The sequence below is a fragment of the Ochotona princeps genome, chromosome 16 (assembly GCF_030435755.1).
Source record: "Ochotona princeps isolate mOchPri1 chromosome 16, mOchPri1.hap1, whole genome shotgun sequence".
Lineage (NCBI taxonomy): Eukaryota > Metazoa > Chordata > Mammalia > Lagomorpha > Ochotonidae > Ochotona > Ochotona princeps.
Window position 1 is genome coordinate 10059095 of NC_080847.1, and position 18448 is coordinate 10077542.

The window sequence follows — 18448 nt, forward strand, 5'->3', positions numbered from 1 at the left end:
CCACCTTCTCCCCTGGGGCGGCATCTCCTCTGGCAATAGTCAAAGCCAGCCTTCCAGGGCTTGCTTTTCTGCCAGGGGTCTGCAGTCACTCACCATGGCAGCCCAGCCCCATGGGGCCTGACCTTGCCCACCCCACCCTTCTTTTGGCTATATTTAGGACCCTGGGAGGGGGGAGAGACAGCTCCCCCGGCTTTTGGGAGCCCTTTTCCCCTTTCTGCTCCTGCCCCGAGCCCACCTGTCTTTCAGGCACTGGCAGACAAATACCCTGTTCCGTCACCTTGTACCCACACAGTCCTCACCCAGAGCCAGCTCCGTTTATTAGTCAAAATACCTCCCAACCCCCACCTCCAGAGGTGGCGGAAACTGACCCCATGTATTAATGTGTCCAGCTGGAAACAGCAAACAGCTCTGACCCCAGGGGTCTCTTGTCCCTGCTGGTCCCACCTCACAGGGGAGGGGAAGCTACCTTAGGGTCCCCTGAGCTCCCCAGCCTCCAACCTGCTCCCCTAACCCCAGCCACGAAATAGGTTCAGCTGACTGAGCACCTGGTTCCTCTCTACAGCGCCCTCATCTCCCAGGTGGGGAGGCCCTGGTCAGGCAGAGGGGCAGAAGGGGAGGCGAGTGAAATCCTAGTGGGGGAGGGGCAGCCGGCCCTTGGGGAGCAGCTGGCCACTGTGTGCACCCCAGGCCAGGCAGGACTGGGATGGTTAGGACTGCTGGCCGGTCCCCTCTGCCATGTGCTCACTGGAGGATGGGACAGGCAGGGCCTGCACGGAGGGCATGGAGGGACAGAGGCGGCAAGGAGAATAGAAAACAGGCTCCACAACCAGTTCGAGGCCTGTGGCTCGGACCTGGCAAGGTTTGTTGAAGTCACTTCCTGCTGAGATGCTCAAGTCCAAGCTGGGTGTCTGGTTCTGTCAGGTGGCTTTGCCTCTCCCGGGCTCTGTCCTCTACCCTGGCTATGCCTCCACTCTGGGTGGCCAGCAGCTGGTCACAGACCAGGCCACTAGCTTGCACAGGGCCCGAGAGGGCGGGCAGGTGGTGCCATCATAAGATGCGGGGAGCCGACCTGTCATTGGTGATGGTCCTGCGCAGCCGGACCCCGCGCCGAATGGCCACCAGCATGTCTTCAGCTGGGGGGTCACTGGTGGCAGCTGGGGGAGGGGTGGGGGTCTCCTCTGTGGGCGTGGCTGACAGGGCTGTGGGGAAGGGGAACTGGCCCTCAGCCAGGGCATGGGCACCTGCCACTAGCTCCCCGAGCTTCTCTACCAGGCTGTGCCGGTTGGCTGCCAGTCGCTGCTCCTCGTCGTCCTCGGCTGCCAGCCTGGCCCCTGTCCCCGGGTAGCCAGTTGCCTCGGGGGACGGGCTGCCCCAGGCCGTGTTGGGCAGGCTGAGCCGCTTCGGCGAGGCCTTGGCAAGGTCTGGTGCCAGGGACGAGGTGGCCTCGTCGGTGTAGAACACACATTCCTCGCTGCCCGCCCGTGTGGGCCCCACATAGCCAGGGGAGTCGGGCACTGTAGGTGTCTTTACAGGGACGATGGGCGGCCGGATGGGGATGGGCCCGGCGCTGGACAGTGCACGCCGCACTGTGGGCTTGGTGGAGGGCGTGCGTCGGATGGTGGCCACGCCAGGGGGTGCGCCTGTGGCTGTCGGCAGCCCCGCGGTGGGCAGGCCAGCTGTGGAGGCCGGGCGCTTGGTCTGGATTAGGCGGCGGTAATTCTGGGCGATGTTGCTGTTGCGTGGGATGGTGGAGGACTTGTCGAACTCGGGTGGACCCTCGCTGTCGGCATCCCCATTCACTGAGTAGCAGTCGTAGTCGGAGCCTGGCAGGGGATGTGGGTGTGGATGCTGTGCATCTGGCCCTCCCCACCCACCCTACCCCGTATGGGGGGGGAAGCCTTGCCCCGCCTACCTTGGGAGGGGATGGTGTCCTCAGAGCATGAGGGCGTGGTAGTCTGGGTGCTGTAGCCACTGGAGTACTGCAGTGAGTCTCGGCTGCTCTTCTGGTGCTCCAGGCTCAGTCCGCGTGTCAGCACCATGGCCAGGTCACTGGCCGCTGAGGACACCTCCTCCCCGTGCTGAGGGAGGCAATGGTGTAGGCTGAGGCCTCGTTCCCCGCTTTTCCCCCTCCAACAAGGACTCCTGGCAGCAGCCCCTAGACCTTGTGTTGCACCACCTGCACTGACCTAGGAGCACGGTGGGACCCTGGCCAGATGGTCGCAGAGCTGCCACCTACCTTGGCTGCAATGGTGGCAGGGGACATCCGGGACCGTGGTACATCCTCTCCACCAGGGCCTAGGCCACCTCCGCTGGCCAGGCCTGGCTCTGAGTCTCGGAGGAGCTCCACCCTGTCCTTCCTGCGCTGCAGGGTGGTGCCTGAGGGCTGCTCGTGGGGGCCTGCCTTGGTCCAGTCCTGTGGAGTGTGGCAGAGAGGTCAGGGGGGCCCTAGTGCTGCTACCCGCGCTGGGGGTGGGAGGGAGAGGGCCTCCTTGTGGCGAAGGCTCAGGGTATGCAGGTCTGAGGCTGCGGGGTCACTGTTAATGCTGAGACTAGAACCTGGAGTGTAGCTGTGACTCCTTGGTGCCACCAGGTCGTGGGGTAAGGACATGATGCCCTGGAGGCAAGGCAGTGGCCGCAGTGGGTGGCCAGGTAGCTGGTCTTTCAGGGACAGGTATGGGGCAAAGAGCCGGTGATGGCCCTGGGGCAGGGCTGGCGCACTGACCGAGGTGGGAGAGCTGCACTCGCTAACCGACTGGCAGGTTTCCGAGGCCTCGGAAGATGCAGAGCTGGAGGACTTCTGCCATGCAGAGGCGCGCAGGGGCCGACGGGCAGGGAGAAAAAAGGTTCTGGTCAGGGCAGCCACTTGCACTGGGCTGCTCCGCTTAGCACCCACCCTGCGCCCCTGGTGTCGCACCCCAGGACTGGGCTGCTTCCAGCCTAGAGGCAGCCGGGTCAGTGGGGTCAGTGTTTCCTCAGTCCAGGGCCATCCTCTGCTGGCTCAGCAGAGCTGTCCTCAGTCTGTGTGCGTGGGCAGCACTTGGGCAGCGGTTTCTACTGAGCCCGGAGTTGAAGAAGTTGGGGCTGGAGCCTTGGGGTGTGAGGGGGCTGTCCCGGCAGTGAGAACAGCTAGTGACGAGCCACAGGGACTGTAGTGAACTGAGGTGATGCCCTGGCAGGAGGGAGACCATCCTCTGGAGGAGCTGGTGGTGCAAGGGCCCAGCTGTTTATACTGAGCTGCTCGTGCTGGGTCTGCTGCCTTTTCTGGCCCTGTGGCCGAGCCGTCATCCCTGGGGAGTTTGGGCACCCCTGTCTCTTCCTCCTGTTTTTGACACTAGAATTCACACCCTTTTCCATGTCACATGACAAGTTCGCCTTCCCAGCCTCCAAAGGCAGAGCCCTTCCTGAGCCCTCACGTGGGCCCTAGGCCAGCCTGCCCCACTCCCTCTGAGCCCAAGGTCTGCCCCAACCCCTCTCCCTCCTTTCCGGTGCCGGCAGGTGGGCAGGTGGATGTTGTGTGTGTTGGTCGGCCAAGGCCCAGCACCTGGGCAGCTGCCATGTGTACTGAAGGACACCACATGGCTCATTCTAGTACCATTTCAGTCACTAGCTTAAAGAGACCCTGACCACAGCTGGCCAGGCTGCACTTCATTTTAAACTGCTTAAAACGGTATCTGTATGGTCTCATCTTCCAGTGGTCTTCCCCCATCTAACTAGAAGAGGGGGTCCCTTTGGCTGCTCTGAGCCGCAGAGGTCATATTTTACCCGCTTGTTAAATTATGCAAGTTTCTCTGTCCATCTCTTTAAAAAAATTTTTTTATTTGAAAGAGTTATGGAGAGAGGAGGAGAGGCAGAGATCCTCTGCCTGCTGATTCACTTCCCAGATGGCCACAATGGCCAGAGCTGGGCCCGTGTTAAGCCAGAAGCCTGGAGCTTCTTTGTGGGTGGTAGGACCCAAGGACCTGAGCCATCCTCCACTGCCTTTCCAGGCCCATTAGCAGGGAACCGGGTTGGGGCTTGAACCAGTATATAGTGATGCTGGTGCCACAGTCGAAGGTTTAATCCACGTGCCATGGCCTCGGCCCTGCCCCCTCTTTAAGTGTGTGCTGCTCCACAGTGTCAGCCGCACAGCTCTTCCATTGCCTCTCACTGTTGAACGTTCTGTCATCGTGCCTTGTGAGCCTTCAGTCATCCACAGTGACACTCAGGATTTTACTGGGTTTCCCAACACCTTGGTAAAGGAACTCCAATGTTCCAAAACTGCTCTACAGAGGCTGCTGCTTCATATGGTGTATTCCTTTAAAAGGTGCTGTTGGCTTAACTTACAGGTGTTAGAGGGCTGTTTTCAAAAGTTAGCTCTTGTGTCTTTAAAGTTCAAAGCGGGGGTGGGGGGACCTGCCCAATTCCACATTTTTTGTTCCTTGATGTATTTGTAGGACAGGGGCTCATGTCACGTGCTGATCTTTTTTTTTTTTTTTTTTTGCCAAGTTTTTCTGTGTTTTTGTAACTGACTTAAGGAGCAACACTTTATGCAGCTCTGGGAAGTTTTATGTTCGTTATTGTTACTGTAAATCTTTCCCTGTTGCTAAGTGACACTCAGCTTTAACTCCTGATTGGTTGTGGCCACCATCTCTGGTTAGTACCACACTGAAGTTAGGGGTCCTTTTCCCTGGACCAAGCAGTTTACACCTTTGCAGGTTCTTAGTATATGAGGCTGGGGCCTGGAGGCTTCAGCTACATCCCTGGACCTCTCAAAAGATGAAGCTCTCACTGGGAGAGAACTGCCTGAGCCAAGTTGTGGGAAATGCTGAAGAAATGTGTGTGCTGTTGAGTTGCACAGTGGTGCTGTGTTCATGGAAGGTTCTGATATTTTAGATGCCAGCATTACAGAGCCGGTCGCCTACCAACGGCCTCTGCCGCTTCCATCCTGTCCTGCATCTCGTGTGTGTGATGGAACACTCCCAAATTCTGACTGCCCAGGGTCAGCAAACTGGCTGAGACCTCCCCAGCCATGTTTCCACCCTTGCTGGCAACCCTGTCCTTTTTTCAGGCAGCCAATGCCAGATCTACTAGGAGTCAGTGAGCGGAAACCCGGTGTGGGAACCAACCAGAGATCCGAAGGGGCCCTTCCCAGAAAGGGATCCGCAAAGGGCAGCAGCATCCCCAAGGACATGCGGATGTGCAGCACAGGGGAGTACTGCTTCCACGACCCCAGGGCGCCTTCCACGCCAAAAGACATGGAACAGCACTGTCCCCGACCTGTGAAGAGGAGCGTACGCTGGGACCTGACAAGGATGTGTCCTGCCACCCAGCGACTACTCACAGGTGTGTGCTGCACATGGCTGCACCATCAACACCACCGCAGCCAAGGAGCTGTGGATTCCCCTCACGTCTGTCTGCTGGAGTGGCCACATCCGGTGAGTGGGACACACCTCCAGGTAAACACGGGTCAGTCTTGGGGACATGAGGCCGAGCAGGAGGCACTTCACAAAGTTTGCAGAGAAATGCAACTAGATTATTTACTATTGCAGGAAAATATCTGAAGTCATGCTTGGTATTTTCTTCCTCCATAGTATGCATTTTCCATGAAATTTGAGTACTGAAAAGTTCATCCAGCTCAGGGAGTGGTTAATCTTTGGGGGCATTAAGCAACTGGAGGGGCTCCCGGCCTGCTGGCTCCATAGGTATGTGGTTCGTGCATATTGACATTTCTCCGCATGCACACACTGGGCAATGGGAAGACTAAGAGACATGGCAGTGATGGACATACAGCACAGGCCCTCAGGTAAATGGCTCTGTGGCTCGTCCCCGCATAGGAGTCTTACACAGGCAAAGCCTCTGTTGTGGGGTGGGGAGGCTTGGCAGACATTAGCTCATCAGGGAACGTGGTGCCCTCAGCGGTGAGGCAGTGGCACCATGCGGCCAGCTCCCCACCACTCCTGCATGCCCTCTCAAGCTGCTGTTCTGAGGGAGAAGAGACATTGCTGTGTGAAATAGGTGAAGCCTCCACCCGAGTGCTGGCATGTCAGGAATGCTGGTTTGATTCCTGGCTAATGGGCCTGCAGAGGCAGTGGAGAACAATTCAGGTCCTTAGGTCCCTGAACCCATGTGGGAGACCAGATGAAGCTCCAAGCTTCTGGCTTTCAATCAGTCCAGCTTTGGCTGTTGTGGCCACTTGGGGAGTGAACCAGAGGATGGAAGAGCTCTGTCTCCTCTCCTCCTCTGCAACTCTTCCTTTTGAATAATTTTTCTTTTTTTAGTAAAAGCAGAGACGTGCTCCCCAGCTGCTGCCTTACTCCCTAAATGCTCCAACGACCAGGGCTGCATCAGGCTTGATGCCGAGTCTCCCATATGCATGACCTGATGCCATCTGCTGCCTCCCACGGTGCCAGCCTCAGGAACGGAGCTGGGTCTCAAACCCAGGTCCTCTGTCCCTGAGCTCTTGTTCTCTCAATCAGGCAGCAGACAAACCCAAACTCAGAGACAGTCTACAAAATACCTGAGGGACAGTCCTTCAAATACAGGACTCTACTCCGAGAGGAAGCAGGCGACACCTGAGAAAAGCTCATAGCTGCCAGTGTTGGACCAAACTGATCTCTTGGAGTTGAAAACTGTTGGTTTCAGAAAAGGCCAACATAATTAGCCAATTAGAAATCAACAAAGATGTCAGTATTAGGGAGACGGTGGAAAGGGATTCAGGGACTCTTTGCAACTTCTTTACATTTGCAAAAGGATTTCAAAGCAAAAGTTAACCCTCTCTTGTTATTTTGACAGCAAAGAAAGGGGAAAAAAAAAAAGACTGGAAGACAGATCTCAAGAAACTGTGGTATGGAGACACATGAAGATGGTGAATGACTCAGACTGAGAAGGTCTGACACGAACTACAATCCCTGCAGGAGGGGAAGTGGGAGCTGGGACATGAGTAAGTTCGGCAGCAGTAAGCCTACGCTGTGGAGTCCCTGTAGCTAAATGCAAACAAAGGGCTTGAAACAGGCATGTCAGTTAGAGGAGGGACAGCATACCAATGTGTGTGCAAGTCCCTGGCACAACCAGCTCTCAGGGAGGACATGGGGAAGCAGGTTTGCAGAGCTTGCCATCACAGCCCTGTTCTGCCTGCACCTCTAACTGATGCTGTTTAGTGTGGGGAGAAGGCTCTGAGGGCCCCAGCAAGGAGCTCAGTGAACACGGGGACCTGGATGCTGATAGGCACCTCCAGCTATCTGCACAAGACACCGTGGAGCTCGCTGGGTACCTGCACAGAATCCACAGTATCTCCACGCTCAAACCTCTCAAGTCATTTAGGATATCCAACAGGAGGTGGACTGCTAATAGTGTACTTTTTGGGGGAACATGACAAGAACAAAATCTTGTCATTTACAGGTGTAACATCTTCCCTGCAGATTCTGAGCTGTGTGTGTGAAGCCCACAGACGCGCAGGGCTGACTGCACCAATAAAGACTGCATTAAAAACAAAAATGTTGGGCCCGGCGGCGTGGCCTAGCGGCTAAAGTCCTCGCCTTGAACACCCCGGGATTCCATATGGGCACCGGTTCTAGTCCTGGCAGCTCCATTTCCCATCCAGCTCCCTGCCTGTGGCCTGGGAAAGCAGTTGAGGACGGCCCAATGCCTTGGGACCCTGCACCCGTGTGGGAGACCAGGAAGAGGTTTCTGGTTCCCGGCTTCGGATCGGTGCAGCACCGGCCGTTGCGCTCACTTGGGGAGTGAATCATCGGACGGAAGATCTTCCTCTCTGTCTCTCCTCCTCTCTGTACATCTGCCTTTCCAATAAAAATAAATAAATCTTTAAAAAAATTAAAAAAAAAAAAAGGGAGTTCTAACTCTGCTAAGGCTGCGTGGTACAGTATCAAGGTAATCTGCAGCTCAGCCCGGTAGAGCAGAAGTAGGAGAAAAGGAATAGCAGAATGCCAGGGAAGAAGCACAAAAGTAAACAAGTCTCCATTTGAGCCATTCAGGTCCAAGCAGCCCAGCGACTGTCTACGAGAACGGGCCGACTGGGGCCTGCGCTACGAGGGGATCAGACGGTCAGTTCGTGTCCTGGCTGCTGCACTCCCGCTACGGCTCCCTGCTCGTGCACCCTGGCACAGCAGCAAATGATGGCCCAAGGTCGTGGGCCCTGTCAGCCTGTGTGGGCAGCTCAGTTCTGCCCCAGCTTTGGCTGTTGTGGCATTCGGGGAGTAAGCTGCAGATGAAGTGTTCATTCCCTCTCTCTGCCTCTCAATAAAATATAAAAATGCATATTTTACAAAAGAGGTGGTTGTCTCAATAGACAATAAAGGCGTATGTTGTTTACTCACTCCTCTAAAATAGAACAATAGACTACAAGCGGAGACATAAAACGGGAATGTAAATGATGAGGAGAACCAAGTCCCGACAGTTGTCAGCAGCCTGAAGCTCACCTGAGGCTGCTGCTCCCAGCCCGCGGGCCTGACGCCCCCTTACCTGGCTGGTGATGTCTGAAGGCATGGGTGAGGGGGGCTTGGAGTAGGTGGCATCCTGGGAGACGAAGCCAGAGTCATGGGAAGAGACACTGGAGAGGCGGGCAGTGGCGGTGGCTGGCTGTGCCAGGCTGCGGTAGCGACAGGTGGAACTGGGTGAGTATGTTTGGGCACCCCCGGGCCATGGGGCTCCGCCACCCTTGGCACTGCTACCGCTGCTGGGGGCACTAAGGGAGTGAGGGAGGAGGGCACAGTGGCCAGATGGGGAAACACAGAGGTGTGTGTTTGGGGGGTGACAGACGAGGGTTGGCAAGAGGGGTGGGGGCAAAGGAAGGAAAACACAATGTCAGACGACGAGCTCCTGGGATCCAGGTGTTGCAGAGGGTGAGCCGGGCAGGGCACATGCCACCCGTCCCTGAACAGACAGCCCCTCTGCAAGAACAGTAGTTGCCCTTAGGGTGGCAACCAGGGGAGCCGAGTCCTGAGGGCTCGTCAAGGGCCGGGGTGTCTGCTGGCAGGTACTTGGCCCTCGCCAAGCCTGGTGTTGGCCATCTCATTGGCTCTCCGCGTCCACCAGCTGGTGTTGTCTCTATGTCTAGCATGGAGAACACCTTCCATGTGGATCTGGAACCCACTGTCCCACCATCCCTTGATGGTGCCTGGCCCTTGGGGGCCCACACCTGGTACAGTTCCTTACCCTGGGACAGTGTTCCTGCCAACAAAGCTGACCCAGCTCCCACACACAACCTGCAAGTCCCTGGACCTCCTGTCCTTGTTCACAACCTCCCTGCCAATCAACCTTTGCAGAGAAGCAGATGCCAGGCCTAGCTTGGGTCTATGCCAGTTCCCAGGAGGGGGACAGTGCTGGGGAGAGGGGTACTTGGCACCCTCCCTGCCCAAAAACCTGCAGAGTGGACATCCACTCTGCTGTGGCCCTGGCGCCAGCCCAGGGGAGGGTCCCCGCTCCTGAGCTCACCCCCAGGGTCCAGCATGGACCAGACCTCAAGCCTGTAGCACCGGCCTGGGCACCAGCTCTGAGCAGTTGGCCAGGCTAAATTGCTCCTGACCTTGTGGTCTCAGCCTATGTTCCCAGAGGCCAATTGCTTTACCTCTCAGGGGGCTGGACCTGACAGGGTCCTGCCCATTAAACGCTGGGATCCTCAGCGCCACACCCAAGGGAGTGGTGCTAGGAGTCAGTGAAGACAATGCTGCAGGCACTTGGCACCAGGCACCTGGCTAAGCCACCTCCTCCCTCCTGCAAGGTGCAGGTCCCGTGGCACCTGGGACCCTGAAGCTTCTGGAAGCAGCTGTGCTGGGTGCTTCCCTGCCCTGAGGGCCCAGCCCTGCTCACCTGCACATGCTGGACTTGCGGGAGCTGGAGCTGCTGGGTGACGAGGGCGGGGTCTGGTAGGACCAGCTGTAGTCCGAGCCCTTCAGGTCCTTGATCACCTGGGCAGGGGTAGGGAAGGGGTGGTGTGACTGGGGGTGCTCTTGAACCTGCAGAAAGCCAGGTAACCTGCATCTCCTCTGCAGGAAGCAGGGAGACACCAGGGGGCGCCAGCTCTCTCTGATCCCCTTTGGCTCCTCTGTAATGAGTTGGGCTTCCAAGCCTGGCCTGGGTCAAGTAAGGGACAGGGGAGACCCAGGAGCTCCCAAGGGCCAGGCCAGCCAATGACACCCTGGGGTTGTCGGCTCCTGGACCTGTTTGTTTAGTCCTGGGAATCCGGGTATCTTAGGACACAAATGGAATGAGCCGTGGAAAAGGCTGTGCACACAGTAGGTGCCTAAACAGTGCCACTGGAAGAGACCAGCAAGTGTGTGGATGGGCCCAGGCCACATCTGGCAGGAGTCTGGCTCTGGTAGCGCCTTGGGCAGGTATGCTCAGCCCAGGCCTCAGGTCCGCTCCTCCCACCGCCCTGCCCGAGCCAACCCCTCCTGGCCTGAAAGGCTGCAGTGGCCCCCAGACTTGGTTCACCGCTTGCTCTCAGTCCGAGATCCCTGCTAGGTGGTGGCCACACCCCTTCCATGTGGGCAGGTTCTCCCAGACACCACACAGTGAGTGCAGGAAGGTGTCTTTCCCTGCAGCCTGCTGCCTCCACTGTTCCCAACCAAAAGCCCAGGCTGGACATACCTGCTCGCTGGCGGGGGGCAGCTTGTGGGGCTCCGCTGTCAGTACCACCAGGTCGTCAATGATGCCCTGCAGGTGGGTGATCTCGCCCAGCATGGTCAGCTCACCGTTCTGAGGAAGCAGTGCATCCCGTTGCCGGCCCCAGCCTGCCCGCCTGCCCGCCTGCCCGCCTGCCCATTCTCCCGCCCCGTCCGCTAGCTGCTGGCGGAGGTTGGACCCCGCATAGCCCAGCAGGGCTGCCTGTCACCTACCCATACCAAGCCATGGCCTGAAGGTGAGGCCTCTGGGCCTGCTGGTTCCCAGCTGGTGAGGGGTGGGGGAGGAAGAAGTTGGGAGAGGTGACAGTCACCGCAAAGTGGCCTTTCTTGCCAGACAGGAGGCCACCCCAGGCCCCAGCCCACCGTGCCAGGCCCACAGAGGCTGGCTCACCACAACGGGCTGCAGGAAGGTGATGAAGGAACAGAAGCGGCCGCGCTCCTCGATCAGCGCCCGACGCACGGCCTGCTTCTCCGTCTCCTCCAGCAGCAGGTACATGTCGTTGACATCCTGTAGGGCGCTGTCCAGTTGCGGCTGCAGGTCACCTTTGCCTGGAGGGTTGGGAGGACAGGCCGCGCTGGGGGTGCTGGCCTGGCTATCTGCACCATGGCTCAGGCCCCCCAGCTGTGTCCCCGGCAGGGGGCTGGGGAGGGTCGTCGGGATGCTGGGGCTTGAAGAGGGGCCGGTCCCACTGGAGCAGAGAGGACTGACACACATACACAGGAAAGACACAAAAGCTGCAAAGCCACATGGACCTGGGGTGGACGAATGCATGGGAGCCAGCTGGGGACCGCCTCAGCCTAGGAGCCTCGCTGCCCAGGAGACAGGCAGGTGGGCTGGAAGCAGGACCAGGCAGAGCCAGGCACTAGTTGCAGGCCAGGCTGGGAGGGGAGTACGGGTAGGGGTCAGGAAAGCTAAGAGCTGGGCCTCGAGAGCAGTGCATGAAGAAGGCGACACCAAGAGGCAGCGAGAGACAGAGAGAGGCCAGAGGGCGATGTGGAGGAGGTGGCCAGGCAGAGGCATTCCGGCAGGTGGTGGGCAAGTCAGCACCAACCTGGGGCTGGCATGGCTAAGGTGGGGCAGGCTGGGGTCTGCCCACCCTCTCCCCCCACCCTGCCCCAGCTGACCAGCAGACTGGGCCAGCAGAAGCCCTGGACTCAGCCCTGGCCAAGGGCCCCCTGCGAGGCCCCAGGGGCACCTCCCCCTGGTGGACCCACCGCCTTGCTCGCTCCTCCTTGGCTGGGAGAGGCTCCTTCCAAAGGCCCTGAGCTGGGGGAAGACAGACAAATGCGACAAGGACAGGAGGAGCGGCTGGAGGCATGGACACCGGACTTACCAAGTAGCTCTACAGGAAGGGTGAGGGAGGAGAGACAGAGAGAGAGAGAATGTGTGAAAGACAGCCGGGTGGACAGGCCGTTCCCTGGGGCCCACCCAACAGGTTGCAGGGGCCTGTGCTGGGGACAGGGCCCCCTTGGCCAGCGTGCTGCTGGGGGTGCTCTGCATGGTGACAGAAGCCCCGGGGTAGGATGGGGGGGCTGAGCCTGGGGTGACCAGAGTGGCTGCTACCTTTACGGGCCTTCTTCTGCAACTTCAGTGTGTCTGACGACTTCTTCTTAATTTCATGCCGGGCTCGCTTGTACTCTGTGAGCAGGGTGAGAGGGGGTGCGCTAGAGCGGGGTCCCTATGGGGCCTGGGCAGTGGGATACCCCTTGTGGCCCGGCCTGGCCCCCACCTTTCGCGTGGTCCTTGTCCAGCTGGTTGGCCGACTTCTTCCAGTCCTCGATGCGCTCCTGCAGCGGGTTGATGAGGCTCTCCAGCAGCGCGCTGTGGGGCCAGCACAATCTGAGGGTCAATGCGGCCCGCAGGACCAGCTCCCTGGGCGAAACACCTGCCACCCACCCTCAGCTGACCAGGCCAGCACACTCACTTGGTGAACTGCCGCAGCTTGGTCTCGATGCTGCGGTGACGCATGCACATGCGTGTGAGCGCTGAGCCGATGTCCCGCGTGGCCCCTGGCGAGGTAAGTGTGCAGTGTGGGAAGGGGCCTGCTGGAGGACCCCCTGCAGTCCCTGGCTCAGGCCACAAGGGGGCGTGCGGGGACCAGGATAAGATTCCTGTGTTGCGGGAGCCCAGGGCCCCTCCCATGCCAACAGCCTGGGATGCCAGCATGGTGGGGTGAAGAAGCCAGGGTCTGACCTGCCACACATAGGGTGAACTTCCCTGGCTGCGGGATCACCCCCCCAACCCCGCCACAAGGAAATGCTGTACTCCATCCCCCTCACCCATCACTGCCGAGGGGCTCATTCCACTGCAACCAGCCATTCCCTCAGGGTGCAGGACCCAGGGACCCAGGTCACCCCTGCCAAGCCGTGCCCCCTCCCCACCTCGGGTGTTGGTGGCCATGTCAGCCACTTTCTGGAAGGCATCCAAGAAGGCCACGGCAGCTAACACGGTGGTCCTGGGGGCAGGGGCGGGCAATGGGGTGTGCGGTCAGTCGGGGAGGCATCCTTGTATCAGTCTACCCCTCCCGGGCTGGGCACCCTGGCCGCCTCACCTCAGTTGGGAATGCAGCTTTGTGGCCTTGGAGTTGAAATCCTCCCAGATGGGATAGGAGCTCTGGAAGGGAGATGGGAGAGGCTGTGAGACCCTACCCACCACTGGCGGGGGCATGGGAGTGCTGGGGGGTCTGCTAGCTCCCTGCATGCATCTGTCCACACTAAGCCATTTGCAGGACTCGGGACAGGAAGCCCTTGGGCCACCAGGCAGCCCTCCCACCAACAGGCAGAAAGTCTGCCATGCTGGTGTACCATGGGCAGCTTTTTTGCTCCCTGCTCCCACACTGGGGGATGGAAAACAGTAGGTTCCCAAGAACTAGCAATGGGTCTGTGAGAGTCCCAGGAGGGGTATCCTGTCCCTGTCCCCTGGGGTGGGGGTTGGTCGGACTCGGGGCATGCCAGGTGTCCCCTGCGGCCTCCATTAAGGCCCGGAAGTGGCTCCTGGCAGGCCAGCAAGGGCTCCCAGGCCCAGCGAGGCCATGGCTGCTGCCGGGCTGGCCAGCCTGCCCAGGACCAGCAGGTCCCAGGCTCAATGAGGCCTTGTGCGGCCAACAGAGGCTCCGTTCTGGGATGCAGCCCTCCCCTCGGGAAGAACAGTGTGGCCTTTATCCCAGCCTGGCTGGCGCTTCCTCCCTGGGAGGGGGTTCCCGGGAGGGAGGCCGGGCCCCTGGCGACCGACCGCTGTCCTCTCTGATGATGGGGCTCTTCTGGCTAACGCACCCGTGGGAGCCTGGGCCTTACAGCCTTCCTCCCTGAGACATCCAGACCCAGCCCAGGACCTCCTGATCTCACCCTGTGCTCACAGGATAGGGCACTGAGGGGCAGTAATGTGGATGGCAAATACCCTAGCCGCAAGCTCCTCCTGCTCCGAGGGCCTGCAGGGACAGCAAGAAGGCGGACAGCTCAGAGCAACCTCCCTACCAGCTCTGCCATTATCCAACCAGATCAAATATTTGACAAGCCCACAGGGGCTGCAGCAAGATTGGGAGGCTGTGGGTGGGCTGGCCTCTGGGGGCACAGCCCAGGGTAGAGGGGCCTGTAAAGCAGTCCCCAGGGGATGTCCCAGGCTTTGCATCCTCAGGGGTGTTCTGAAGGGTTCCCCCTCCCACCACCTGCAGGGTTCCTGTTGGGGCTCAGCCTGTGGGGCTTGCCAAGGCCCTTGGTGAGGGAGCAGAGGGGACAAGGGGACACAAGGGGCGCGGGCCACTGGAGCCAACCAGCAGAGTCCTGGGAGCTTTTCCAGAACCTCAATGGTCCCTGGGGAGGGGTGGTGGGATGGAGCAGCCAGGCCCAGCCACCTTCAGCACATAGACCTGTGCACCATGCTCCCTCCAGGCCACAACAGTCACAGCAGTCCCAGGAGACCCACGCAGCAACTGCCGTCCCCCTCCCCCATTACATCGCACAGTTGAGAAACACCAAGAGCCTCATCAGAGAGGTCACAGGGTGGCTAGGCTGGGACCTAGGTCCCATGTCTGACACGTGGGTCCTGGATGGGTGGTGGGCACCTGGGTGTACGGAACAGCTGGCTCTGCCCCAGGCATTGGGGCTGCCTGCAGGCACCTGGGAGACAGGACGGGCACATGAAGGAGTCACTGAGACCTGGGTCCCTGGGACTGGCTCTTGGGGTGACCATGACAGGTGGGAGCAGCCACTCTGAGGTTGATTCCTCACCTGTGACCCCTGGGAGGAGCCCTGCGGGATCTCCAGGCACAACACCCAGCTCACAGCCCACCACGCTGGGGCCTCCCCCCAGCCAGGGCAAAGCCACACTCCTGCTTTGGAGGGAAAGCAAGGATGACCACTGTGCCTTCCAGCTGGGCCAGGACCAGGCAGCATCCCCTTGGATGAAGTTCCTCTGGGTGGCACAGGGCAGGCCAGCATCCAATAGGCACAGCCCCTCCTCCAGGCTGCCCTTGGCCTCTGGGTGCAGTGACAGCAGTGTTCATCTGCCCTCGGCCCAGGGTCCCTGCTGGCTGGGCCAGGAGCTGGAAGCCGCTCCTGAAACACACACACACAGTTCCCCCCTCTCTGACCCTCACCAGAGTTCCCAAATGGCTGAGTGCGCCATTGGCTGGAGCATGCTGGTGCCTGTGCCACCCCAAGTGAAGTCTGCACGAGAGGGAATCCAGTCCCTGGGCTAGCCTGGCCCCATCATGGCTGTTTCCTTCTGTTCTGTCCCCAGGCTCCTTGCACACAGGGAGCCATCCTGCTCTGAGCAAAGCTGCTGCAGTACCGGCTGTGTGGCTGCAGTGGGAACTCAGGGTGTTTGCACTGCTCAGCCCCAGAAAGCGACCCCAGTGCCAGAGTTGTCATGCTTGCTGGGCAGGTGCTAAGGACCAGCAGAAGGGGTGCTGAGGGAGGACCTGCCTGGAAGGGGTGGACCCAGGAGGTCACTACAGGGATTGGGGGTGTGGGGGGACCTAAATGCTAATAATGGGTAATCCCAGGCCAGGGTGTTCTGAAGCCTCCTGCGGCAGGGAGTGGGGGGCTGGGATGTGGCAGCTGCCCCTGGGGCTCTGACAGCCCCTCCCCAACCACCTGCTTCCCAGCACCAGGAATGGAAGGCCCTGGGGGTGTGTGGGGTTTGGCCCCCTGCAGTGTGCACTTGGAGGCTGTGCATGGCTTTGAGGGTGATGAGCCCAGCCCTTCGCTCTACTCCAGCCCACAACCCTGGCCTCTTCGCTGTGGATCAAGGAGGGGAGGGTGCTGGCTCCTAGCCCCCCAGCCTGGGGCCTCCGGGCCTGGTCAGCCTCGGACTGTTCCCACCCCTCAAAACCTCAAGCCCTCAAAAGGTGACTTCCTTCTTTCCTCCCAGGCCAACAATGGGGGCTGAGGTCAGGTAGGGCGCAGCCTTCTCCTTAATGACCTTGAGCCCGGGCTGGCCCTCAGTGGGCACACCTGGGGGGCTGAGCCACAACCTGGTGCAGCTGGGGCCTGACCTTGGGTGATGGCGGGGAGGAGGGGGGAACGAGAGCCTGGGGTGGCAAGGCGCTGGCAAAGCGCTCCCTCAGGCTCCCTCGCCAACCCTCACCTTTTCCCCGCCTCCTCCCAAGGTGAGGCTGAAGGCCTATCCAGGGGGCCTCAGTCTGGAGGCCTGGAGCTTCAGCCGGGCGGCTCCTTTCAGGGGGAGGGGGACTGGCATCGGGCCGGACGCAAGGGCCGAGGCCGGCTGGGAAGGAGTTAACGGTTCTCCGCTTTATTATTTTTTCCTGCTTTGGACGTGACAGCACTGTCTGGGCCTCGGGGACGGGGGGCGTCGGTGTGTGTGTCGGGGAGCTGGGAAGCGGGCCAGGTGACGGAAGGGAGGTGGAGGCCGCGGAGCCCCCAAGATCAGTTAAAGCGCAGCAGAGTTAGCCCTGGGACCGAAGCCCCATTCATGGTTTGGGGGGAGGGGAAGGTCTGCGGCGCAGAAGGCCAGAGTGCGCTCCTAGGCTTGGGCCGGGACCCCCCACGGGGCGACCCTGAGAGCGCTGGACACCCCGACACCCAGGCAGTCACATTCCCCGGGCCCGGCAGGCGCGCGGGGTAGGGCGCGCTCGGTTAAGGGCACGGCCGTGGCGGCGCGCCTCGCTTACCTTCATGTCGTTGACGATGGCCTGGAAGAGCCCGCCCAGGGCGCCGCACTCCTTCTCCGCCGTCTCCATGCTCGGGCCGGGCCGCGGCGGCGGGGCGCAGGGAGCAGGGGGTGGCGGCCGCGCGGCGCTCGCTCCGGGCCTCCCGCCTCCCCGGCGCGCTCAGCGGCCGGCGGCGCGGCGCTCCGGAGTCTCGGGCCGCCGGCGGGCGGCACGGGCCATGTCGCGCGGGGCTGGCGGCGGCGCGGGAGGGCAGCCGCGGCGCAGCCTGGGCTCGGGACTGAGCGGTGGCCGTAACCCGAGCCGCCGAGGCGCGGGCGTCACGTGGGCCGCGGGGAGGGGCGCGCCGCGCGGGGAGGGGCTGTGGGAAAGGCCGAGCGGGCGCGGGCCCGTCCGCGCCCCGGAGCCGGTCTTTGAAATCCGAGCCCCGGTGCGGCCAGACTGGTTGGACGAGCGAGGCCGGCGCGCGCGCGGGCGTCGGGACGGTCAGGGCAGCGCTGGGGCGGGGCGAGCGCTGGGTGGGGGCTCCGACGCTTTCCCCGAGAAGGGTCTCCACTGCCACCTTCTGACCCGGGGTCTGGGGCGGTGGTGGGGTTCCCCGCGCTTTCAAAGCCAGGCAGGGAGCAGCACCTTCCGCCCGGCACCGAGCAGGGTCTTGGGGTGTCAGGGGGCGTCTCGTCGTTTCAGGGAGGGACCCTCCTCTTCCAACTGCATCTACTTCTTTTCCAAGCCGGGAGGATTCCTCTCGGAGCCGGCCAGGCTTCAGGCAGGCGTCTGCTGGCCCTTGGGCAGCCTCCTACCTGATACATTGGGGCCTGTGTGGGAGCAGCAGGAGGTGGATGGCCCCTAGTCCCTGTTGCCTGTGCACATGTGTGTGATGCGACGCAGGCCTGTGCACATGGGGATAACCACGTTCAGCTAACGTCCTTAAGATGGAGGGCAGGGCAGGGTTACTCCTCCTCCCTAAACCAGGCGCCTGCAGGGGCCACCTGGGGGCTCATTAGGAGGCTGCCTACAAGTGCTGGAAAGCTGTGTTGGTCTTCCCTCCCTCCAGCGCAGCCCTCTCTCCCTCAGAACTCCTGAGGGCCACTCCCGTCTGCCCGGTAGCACACCTTCTACACCTGACTCCGCATGGAAAAGTCAGATGAGGCTAATCCTCTGTCCTGCGGCTACTCCACTTCCCACCCAGCTCCTTAACCACCTGGGAAGGCAGCAGAGGACGGCCCAAAGCCTTGGGACCCTACACCCACGTGGGAGATGCAGAAGCAGCTCCGGGATCCTGGGTTTGAATCTGCCCAACTCTGGCTGCTGCGGACATTTGGGGAGTGAACCAATGGATGAGAGATCTCTCTTTTCTTCTCAAAATCTGCCTTTCAAATAAGAATTTTTAAAAGAGGAGGGAACAGGAAGGTGTTCAGGGTTCCAAGGCAGGCCAGGAAAAAAGCACAGGGCCCGGACTGCCTGGTGTGAACAGCACTCCCGGGGATGGGGATTGTGGGAAACAAGGTCTTCAGCTCAGCTAGGAAGGACCGGCAGGTGCAGGCTGAGGTTTCTGTCATTTCTTTATTGGGTGGGGGGTGGGGTGGGCACATCACTCAGTAGAAGTCTGTGCGGGCCTCATGCCTCCACACGTGTTCACGTCCGCACAGCACACGCCACATGCAGGCCCATGCGGCTCTTTGACAAGGCATGAGACCAATC

General features: G+C 60.6%; 1 protein-coding gene across 3 annotated transcripts; it reads right to left on the reverse strand.

Moving 5' to 3' along the window:
- Nucleotides 1-381: 381 nt before the first annotated feature.
- MTSS2 (MTSS I-BAR domain containing 2) lies at nucleotides 382-16957 on the reverse strand. Of its 3 annotated transcripts, none has more exons than XM_058674251.1 (14): nucleotides 16751-16957; nucleotides 13172-13233; nucleotides 13002-13075; nucleotides 12545-12629; nucleotides 12350-12441; nucleotides 12184-12258; nucleotides 11011-11168; nucleotides 10585-10692; nucleotides 9805-9902; nucleotides 8458-8584; nucleotides 2723-2797; nucleotides 2237-2413; nucleotides 1913-2078; nucleotides 383-1823 (listed from the first exon to the last, which is right to left on the reverse strand). In XM_058674251.1, the coding sequence occupies exons 1-14, from the start codon at nucleotides 16817-16819 to the stop codon at nucleotides 1048-1050; spliced, it is 2142 nt and encodes a 713-aa protein (XP_058530234.1). In that variant the 5' UTR covers nucleotides 16820-16957; the 3' UTR covers nucleotides 383-1047. The 3 variants fall into 3 exon arrangements, with proteins under 3 accessions (XP_058530233.1, XP_058530234.1, XP_058530232.1); XM_058674249.1 differs by having other exon boundaries at nucleotides 8458-8680; XM_058674250.1 differs by lacking the exon at nucleotides 2723-2797 and having other exon boundaries at nucleotides 382-1823; nucleotides 8458-8680.
- Nucleotides 16958-18448: the final 1491 nt, after the last annotated feature.

What these genes read in the sequence shown, in the direction of transcription:
- MTSS2 (XM_058674249.1), bottom strand. Translation starts at nt 16,819, where the DNA reads ATGGAGACGGCGGAGAAGGAGTGCGGCGCCCTGGGCGGGCTCTTCCAG. An exon ending in CATGGCCACCAACACCCGAG is followed by an intron (nt 12,630 to 13,001) that starts GTGGGGAGGGGG and finishes TTACCTCGCCAG; the next exon opens with GGGCCACGCGGGACATCGGC. An exon ending in AGTGCAGCTCTCCCACCTCG is followed by an intron (nt 2,414 to 2,722) that starts GTCAGTGCGCCA and finishes CACACTCCACAG; the next exon opens with GACTGGACCAAGGCAGGCCC.